Genomic DNA, 9,357 nt, shown 5'->3' on the forward strand with positions numbered 1-9,357 from the left:
AATTTAGAATCTCTCCTCAAGGATTTTACCAAGAAAACCTCCTTAATACAAATATTAATTTGATTACTATAATTAATATTTGTACCTTTAAAAATACTACTAATATTATAAGTATACTACTTCTAGTATTAAGAGAATAATATTAGTGATTTTGTGAGAGTTTATGTTTTGTTCAACAACAAGAAGTAGAGAGATAAAGTTGTATTCAAGTGAATGAATAATATATGAATGAATTAGTGTAAAAATAAGAAGAGAAAACTCTTCTCTTTCTCTAGGGTGGCCGGATGGTTCACAAGGGAAGAGTGCCCAATATCTTTTCAAGTTGCTCTTCACAAGAGACTAGGCAAGAAGATCTATAAGTTGTAGGTAATGATTATGTTTCCACTTAATAAAAATAATCAAAACACAACTAACTCCTTATCCCTCCATAATCACGGCACACCCATATTAACATGGGTCCATCTTAAGTTTGTCAATTTGTTAATTTGTATTATGTGACAAATTGGACATGTTACTAGACATGTCATTTAAATAATTCATTTTTATCACATTAAAAATCATTATATAAATAAAATAAATTACATACAAAATAAACTAGTAATTCACAATTACTATTACTTAAAATGGGCCACAAAAATATAAATCACAACTACTTGTATTTATAATAATCAATTCATTCTTATTTCAATTGTTTCATAAACATTAAATAAATCTTAAGTAATAAAATAATTTAATTAGCTAGAACGAATCTTATTTAATCAAATTACAATAAGATACGTACAATTACTCAGAAAATCAGTTGTTCAATTTTAAGGAATTAATTAACTTGTATCGTCATACAATTACTTAATTAGTCAATTAAGAATGTTTCCTTTGAGGTATGACCTTAAGGAATCAACTGATCACCACCGTCACACGACAGTAATGTCAAAATCTAGTCAGCCAATCATTACCGATTAATGTGGATAAGTTGACAATAAAATGTTACATTCCCTTATGTATTCTTAATATGAGATTTAAACATGTGATCGCGTTATTGTCGAGGACACATACTCCAACAGTTCTTGCCCTTGATAAATTTATGTACATTTAAAAATATGATTTAAAAGTTAAAAGTAAAATTTAAAATGTGATTTCACCTTGTTTTGATGTTTATTGGTTTTTGTGGTTAAAAACCTATAAATATCGATCTTTTTCTTCATAAAATTTATCCGAAATTTTTGGGCAATTTTTCTGACATTTTGGTATTCTTGGGAGTGTTCCAAAATACTCAAAATTTTTATTTTTATTTTTTACTAATATTTTCAATTATTTTGGATTTATTACTTAACAGTTTTTTCGATTAAATTGGCAAAATATCACCAAATTAAACTAATTATTCATTATCAAATTAGTGAGGACTAATTTTTGAGGTTCAAAACAGTTTGGACAATTATTTTGGACTTAAATGAGATTTAAGAGTTGATTATTAATTTTTACAAGTTAAAAATCGATTAAATCCAAAAAACCGAGATGGATACCAGCGATTGTTAGATAGGGCGATTTTGGCATCATTTTACAGCATTTTAAGCATATTTATTTAAGTTGAATGAATAATTGTCATTTATTTAAAGTATTTATTTTGTTGTACCTAGTATGGCCTAGTTTATTTTTAATCGATATTACCCGAAATTAATGGGAATAGCGATTTGTTTGTAATTTAAATACGATCTCGTATCGTCGGTTTGTAATTAATTAATATTTTTATTTATTTTATTAATTAATGTATGATAGGAATAGCTATATAATTTGATTGTAATAGTTATTTTTACCGGCGTTTCCAAAAGATGGATTTACATCGAGACGGAGTCTATATTTGGAAAGGTGTTCCAAATCCCACTAGAAGAAGTCCCTTTGGAAGATGTTCCTATGAAGAGGCAAGGGACCAAGGAGTTGGTTTCCGATATGTAATAGTCTAATTTTTATTAACTAGGAGGCCATACTAGGATTTTTTCATATGCTTGCTTGCTTTTATTTTCGCGCATGCCAAAATCGCCATTCACATGCATTTTATTTTCACGGTTGTCAATTCACGTCATTTACATCCACCGACTTAGTTCACTTATAGGGAATTTATGACTAAATTGACAAGATCTCTCACATAACTAAAATTAAGATTAGCCTTACCAATTAGTAACACCTATGAATCCCTTGTTCATTAGAGCCACGCTCGCCCAAGCGGGGTGTTCTCTTTTTACCACGGGTAAGTAGGGTAGTAAACGGTTATCACGCGCCAAAGTTGGTTGGACTCAACGGGGTATAAGACGGTCTTGTACTCCAGGGCTAGTAGATGGATTAAGGAAATTCGTCAACCAAGAGTTCTAGAGGTAGAATTAGTCAAACGTTGACTTACCGAATTTACACGATTATGGGATGTTTCGTCCAAGCGATGCTCATTTTTGTTTAAAATTTGGTTCTTGGAATCATATATATAATTTAGTGAGAAGTCATTATATAAATGAACTAGTTAAAAATGTTTATCAAGTTTTAATAACATTGAATGTTGATTTTCCTTATTTCTCGTTCATTTTCATTAATGTATTTACTTTGACATCGTGCATTTCATCCTCCTTTCATCCTCTATTTATTATTATACTCGTTTCGTTCTTTCATAGAAAGCGGCTTCTTTGAAGGAATTCGATAGCAATGATTGGTAACATGATTCACCAAATCACCTACATAAGCGTACAACGATTCTTGCGATTATTTTACAATTTAACGTCCATACATATTAAAAAGGGGTTTCATGTTGCAAACTCTTATTACGATTTGAAAAGGGAGTAACATTTTATCAAGAGAGTCTTGATTTCGGAAGTGACACCTCTGTCATGATGATGACATATTAGTTTTACTTACTCAAGAGTAATTCAAAATTTTGCGAAAAGAGTTTTCAAAAACATATAGAATACTCTAATATGATACCGTCAAATGGCTCACTTCGAGAAAGGCCAAATCGATTGTTTATGCGCTAAAGAGTTTAGGAATATGATGACAATTAAACGGTTAGGTAGTCCAATTTCGCAAGAAGTTGAGATTTTGCCACATGTTGCACTTGCTTTATAGTAATTCACTCTTACTAAGTGTATAAAATATCACAAATGACTTGAAGAGAGGTCTTCATAAGATTCATTTTTGCTTTTTGAAGCAAAGAGGAATGTTAAAGTGAGTAGGAGTTAAGAAGAAGCAACCCTAGATGTATGCGGTAGGACAAAGTTGAAAGAGACATCTACTCAAAGGATAGGCTAGTTCCACCATATTGGTATGAGATACCAAGTACGGGTCATTTTTTTGTAAAGAAGTTTACATGAATTGATAAAACGTAAGACGTCTAGGATAGGACATTTTTGACTCGGAATAGAGCTAGAGTAGCAATGATTTCGATAGGGACAAATGTACCTAAATTTGGTTTTAAAAGAATGTAATCATATATGTTTATACATAGAAGGCATCACTCATGTGATTTAAAACAAAAGGTTGCACCTACTCCTATGATAACTTGGTGCTTTGTTTAGACCACTTAAGTTAGAGGAATTTTACATTCTTCACGAAAACTAAATATTATACTGTCTTGTAGATTTTAAAGTCTCTAATCTGGTGAACCCAATTGATCAAACCTCAAGTAAATTTGTTTAACGTGTAAACGATAAGCACATCGAACAATTATTTGATTTAGAATCTTATGGTGTGTGCGCATAAATTATGTTTTTTTTTCTTTGCAGAAAAGAAACAAAAATAGTGAGGTAATTGACCATATACATACGGATGTGTAAGGCCAATAGTAGGTTATATATACTTCGTTACTTTTACCGTAATGTTAAGTAGATATGAAAACTTTGTATCTATTTAATAAGACATAAAAGTGATTTTTGAAACGCGGAATATTTTCAAAATGAAGTAGTAAACCAAAAGCACGACAAGATCAAAATGTTGATCGGAAATTTCAAAGTAATGACTTTGAAGGTCAAATGGGTAATAACAAGTAATGACCTTGATGATCACTAAGAAGATTGTGAACCAGTTCACATATACCTTCTCCAAGGGACACCATAGAGTATGGTGTAGTCAAGAACATAAACCGAACTTTATGAGATATGGTTTGAGGTTTTTCGCAATTTTGTAAGTTATTTTCTCACTAAAAGTTTAAAACTAGACTATAATAGCCTAAATGACTCCATATGTGATATAGATAGGGAGGGTCCTTAACTTGTCATTTTTATACATTTGGGACCATAGATGCTTATGTTCAGAACCAATTTGTGTATTTGTGAGGGTTATCCAAAATTGAACCACTTTGTTTTTACTCCTACAAAACGAGAAAAAAGAGTTTGTGGCTCATAATGCTGTCTTTCCAGAAAGATTTTCATTTTCTGAAAGACAAAGTGGGAGAAATTTTGAACTTAGGGAAGTCCAAGACCCACAAACTGAGTAAAATGAAAGAAGACGTTCTTTATTGAGGCTCAGTAGTTATAAGGAGATAGTTTTGCGATAATATTGCGTTACTTTTCAAAAGTGATGAATCTTCAACCCTCATCAAAGGCTTTTCTATAGTATGAACTCTATGTGATGGTGTGACAACATGCAATTTGAATTGGTCTTCTTCCACAAGATGTGATAAGGAAGGAAACGTGAGTTGTTTTCGAGACTTTATTTGGGGCAATAACTTTGCACCAAATTAGGTTACCTTGATCTTGTCATAAAGGTTACATAAGATGTTTCAATTTTGAGTTGGTTACAGAGATTTTGTGACAACCCAAATGCCTTTATCAATTCGTATGTTCTTAGCAATATAGCCTCTCATGAGGATGAGATTCGGCAAAAGAATAACGAAACTTTCTCCTTGAATGTTACTCATGAAGGGAGAAGTTTTGTTGATCTTGTCAATGCTAAGAAGCCTAGCATGCTTGAAAGATCCCTTTTGTGATCTTATATACGTCAAAGAGTTGGAACCTTGGGTTCAATCATGTCATTAGTCATAACGGTATTACTCGAGTTGTCGAGGTACCATGATGATACATGGAGTTTAGTGGGAGTTAAAATGAGTTTCTTAGTCTAAATATGTGCTTGATATATTGGTGACTAGAAATGTAGCTAAGGTGAAGTTTCTTAGTCTAAATATGTGTTTGACATATTAGTGACTAGAAATATTCTCCAGTGAATACTTGAGAGTAGCATGGCGCATCTTAAAAAACCGGATCTAATGAGATAGATCTTCATGGATATTAGCATTTTAGTCAAGAGACATATATGATAAGATTCTTCACGTTCAAGGTATTGAACAATTAATATGATCTCTTGTGCTTCCGCTGCAGGATCTATTAAATACGTTAAAAGCTGCTTCCGTCACGCACTTATCATATTGTGAATATGAGAAGTCATTGTTGGAGTATGTGTCCTCATCAATAGTGCGATCACATGATTTAAAATAATAATTAAATCTCATAATAAGAATACATAAGGGATGATTCAATATATAGTCAACTGATCAACATTAATAAGTAATGATTGGCTAACTAGAGTTTAACATTACCGTCGTTTGACGATGGTGATCATTTGATCCCTTAAGGTCACACCTATAGGACGATTCCCAAACTGAAAAGTTAATTAATCGTATATTGATACGGATTAATTAAATCCTTAAATTGAACAAATTTATTTTATAAGAGAGAGTTATATATCTTATTGTAATGTGATTAAATAGAGTCCGTTTTTGAAATAATGCTCAAAAATAAAAGAATTGTCGTTTTTGAAAATATTTATCGAAATGGTGTCCACGTAGGCTCGGTTTTTACGAGCCTGTATGGGGTTTAAAAACGCTATACGTATAGGCGTGTTTAGTTCAGAGAACACGCCATTGGATATGGCGTGTTTAATCAGTCTAATATTCCATCCCAAGGCAGTAGCTGAACAAGGAAACAAAGAGAACACGCCATTAGCAATGACGTGTCTTGTGAAGGAAACATGCCATTACGTATGGCGTGTTAAAGCAGCCCAAAATTTCAACCCAAGTCCAGTAGCTGCGTTATTGGAAGGAAAAAGAACACGCCATTACGTATGGCGTGTCTTCGCCAATAAACACGCCAATACGTATGGCGTGTTTGCTCAGATTTCTTTTTTTTTAACAAATGTTGTATTTTCGTCACTTTCTACCAAATAAAACAAACCATTCACCATCTCCGCCTCACAAACACCGCAAGTGCGATAGAACAAACCTCACTCCCCTTCTTATTTCTTCACCTCACACTCATCTCCGGCGAATCTCCGGCGTGTCTCCGGCATTATATTAGGTTTTTGCTTTTCAAATTATACATTCTACCTAATTAGCAAGGTAGTTTAATTCTTTTAACTTATTTAATTTCATCTTTGAATTTAGATTTAGCTTATTTTGTCTTCGTTGTTGGTAATTATGTTGTTTTGTGCTTAGATCTACAACTTATATGTGTTAATTTAAGGTTGGTTAAAAAAAAACCCAAATTTCGAAACCCTAATTAAGATGAACGATTTATGTATTTTAATTGTTGTTTAGGTATGTATTTTAGGGAAATTAGGTTATAGGAAGTTGATTTATACTAAATTTGTTCAATTTTTTTGTATAGAATGGAAATTTGTGATTTTCCTCTTATTTGTTATTGGGATGGAGAAGTGTTGGAGCAAAATGGATGTGTAACTTATAGAGGAGGGAATCAATATTTTATTCTAGCTAGTACAAAGATGACATATCTTGAATTAGTTGAAGAGATATATAAGGGAATCGGCGTTCAAAGTTTGGGTACTCAGTTGAAGGTGATGATGAAATTTCCAAGTGCCGGGTCTTTCAAAATTGTACCCCTTAATAATGAGGGAGCCTTTAAAGCGTTATGGGCAAGTATTCGTCATTCACATACTCCTTCAATGGAAATATTTGTAGAAGTTTCCACTAGTCAAATTGTCACTCCTACACCAAGTATTAGGCTAGATGATGTTGCTCAATTTGTTTCACTTGAAACTAATGACGTAAATGATGGGGAATTTTATGGTAACTTAGAAGGTGATGAGATTGATGAGGAATTGGCAATTCTTGATGAGAATTTGTTGGCAAATGAAGAAGATGGTGATGATGATCTTGTCTTTGCTAGTGCTCCAATTGTTGAGTTTAATAAGATTGATCAATTAGATGAGGATGAATTGAATAGTTGGAAAACTTGGGAAAAATGGTAAGATATGAACATGGCAAAGAGTTTGCGGTTGGAGAAGTGTTCCCAAACAAAGCTTTACTTAGCGATGAGGTGACATCATATTGTGTTAAAGCAAATCAATTTTTCAAAGTTGCCGAATCAAAGCCTAATACTATTACCTTTAAATGTGGCCGGTCTCCTACACCATGTAATTGGCGGTTAAGGGCTACACAAAAAGACTTTCATTCTGAATTTTTTACCATTGTCACATACAAAGGTCCGCATGATGAGTCTTGTGTTTGTGACATGGTACCTCAAGACCACATGAATTTGAAACGAGCATTCATAAGTCATGAGATTCGTAACCTTGTTGAGGGAGATTGGGGATATAAAGTAAACTCTGTTGTTACTTATATTTTAGATAAATATGGTTATACAATTTCATACACCAAAGCTTGGAATGCAAAACAAAGAGAAATTGAGGAAATATTTGGAGATTGGGATAAATCATATGAGTTGCTACCTCTTTTGATGCAAGGCATAAAAGAATCTAATCCTGGCACTATTGTTCAATTTTATACAACACCAGCAACGAACCCAAATGTGCAAACATTCAAGCGTGTTTTTTGGGCATTTAAACCATGTATTGATGGCTTTGAACATTGTCGGCCAGTTTTAAGCATTGATGGAACTCACTTATATGGAAAGTTCAAGGGAACTATTTTGACAGCTATGTCAATTGATGCCATTAACCAAATTTTCCCGGTTGCTTTTGCTATTGTTGAAGCCGAAAATACCGATAGTTGGCCTTGGTTTATGTCTTGCATAAGAGTATTTGTTACCCAAAGAAGTGGGTTGTGTGTCATTTTCGATAGACAAAAAGGGATTATGAAAGCAATGAGTGAAGTTGGTAGTCGGCGGGAGGAGGCGTATGCTTATCAGAGTTTGCATTCGTCATTTGGCTTCAAATGTTAATACAAGATTTAGAAATAATGCAGTGAAAGAAATGTTTGGGTCAACGGAAATGCAATTACAAAACAAGAAGTTTGACATAGGATTTCATCGCCTAGGTGAGTTTAATAGAGAGGCAAAACAATATGTTGTTAAAATTGGAATAGAGAAGTGGTCAATTTGCTATGATGGTGGACTTAGATATGGAATATTGACTACTAACTTGGCGGAGGCATTTAGTAATGTTCTTAAAGGAGCACGTTTTCTACCCGTAACGGCACTCGTAAAGTGTGTATTTTTTAGAGTTAATGCATACTTTGTTGAGCGACATGAGTTTGCAAGGAAACGGTTGATGAAGGGGCTTCATTATAGTTCAAAGATTACAACCTTGTTGGAGGAAAATTGCAAAAATGGAGCATACCATAAGGTTGTGGCTTTTGACCATGTCGGAGGGGTGTACCAAGTCACAACACGTAGAGGTTCACGACCCATGTCACATGGTAACCATTTGCACACCGTTGATTTATCCAAGAGGACATGTACTTGTAACAAGTTCCAAACATACAAGTATCCATGTTCACATGTGTATGCCGTTTGTAAAAAGAAGGGTTTAAATACTACTCAATTTGTGGACATCGCCTACACTACCGGAGAACACTTAGCTTCATATGCTTCTAAATTTCACCCTTTGAAAGATGAGGCTTATTGGGGTCCTTACAATGGGCCTAAAATAGTGTGCGATGAGCAAAATAAACGGGGAAAAGGAAGACGGAAGAATAAAAGATTTCTTAATGAAATGGATGAGAAGAGTAAGAACAAGGTGTCATGTAGTTTGTGTCGTGGTTTAGGCCACAATAAAAAAACTTGTACCATGAGAGTTAACAATTCACAAGGGTATTCTACTACTTACACTTGTCTTTAATTTTTTTATTTCCATAATTTTTTGTTATTATTTCAACATTTATTTTATGCTAATCTAATAATGTTCTTTTAAATGTGCAGGAATAATGGAACAACATCAACAACAAGGCCCGGTCAAACCGGAACTTCTCACACAACAAGAGGTTCACAGGAGCAAGGCAATATTGGAAGGAAGGGACGTTGGTTCCCTCCGATGTAGGTCACACTTAGTTTCGTACAAGGGGTTTTTGGTAAGTGATCATGTAGTTAATTTCATTAGGGACACTCAGTTTTTTTTTATTCATAGGTTAGTGGG

At 33.5% G+C, this 9,357-nt stretch overlaps 1 protein-coding gene across 1 annotated transcript; it reads left to right on the top strand.

The window, feature by feature from the left end:
- Positions 1-7,496: 7,496 nt before the first annotated feature.
- Positions 7,497-8,165, top strand: LOC141640936 (uncharacterized). The gene has a single exon (XM_074449614.1). It carries the CDS (start codon positions 7,497-7,499, stop codon positions 8,163-8,165), a length of 669 nt encoding a protein of 222 aa, XP_074305715.1.
- Positions 8,166-9,357: the final 1,192 nt, after the last annotated feature.

The sequence above is a fragment of the Silene latifolia genome, chromosome 2 (genome assembly GCF_048544455.1).
Source record: "Silene latifolia isolate original U9 population chromosome 2, ASM4854445v1, whole genome shotgun sequence".
Classification (NCBI taxonomy): Eukaryota; Viridiplantae; Streptophyta; class Magnoliopsida; order Caryophyllales; family Caryophyllaceae; genus Silene; species Silene latifolia.

Excerpts from the sequence above, each read along its gene's own strand:
- LOC141640936 (XM_074449614.1), top strand. The coding sequence starts at position 7,497 with ATGGTACCTCAAGACCACATGAATTTGAAACGAGCATTCATAAGTCAT.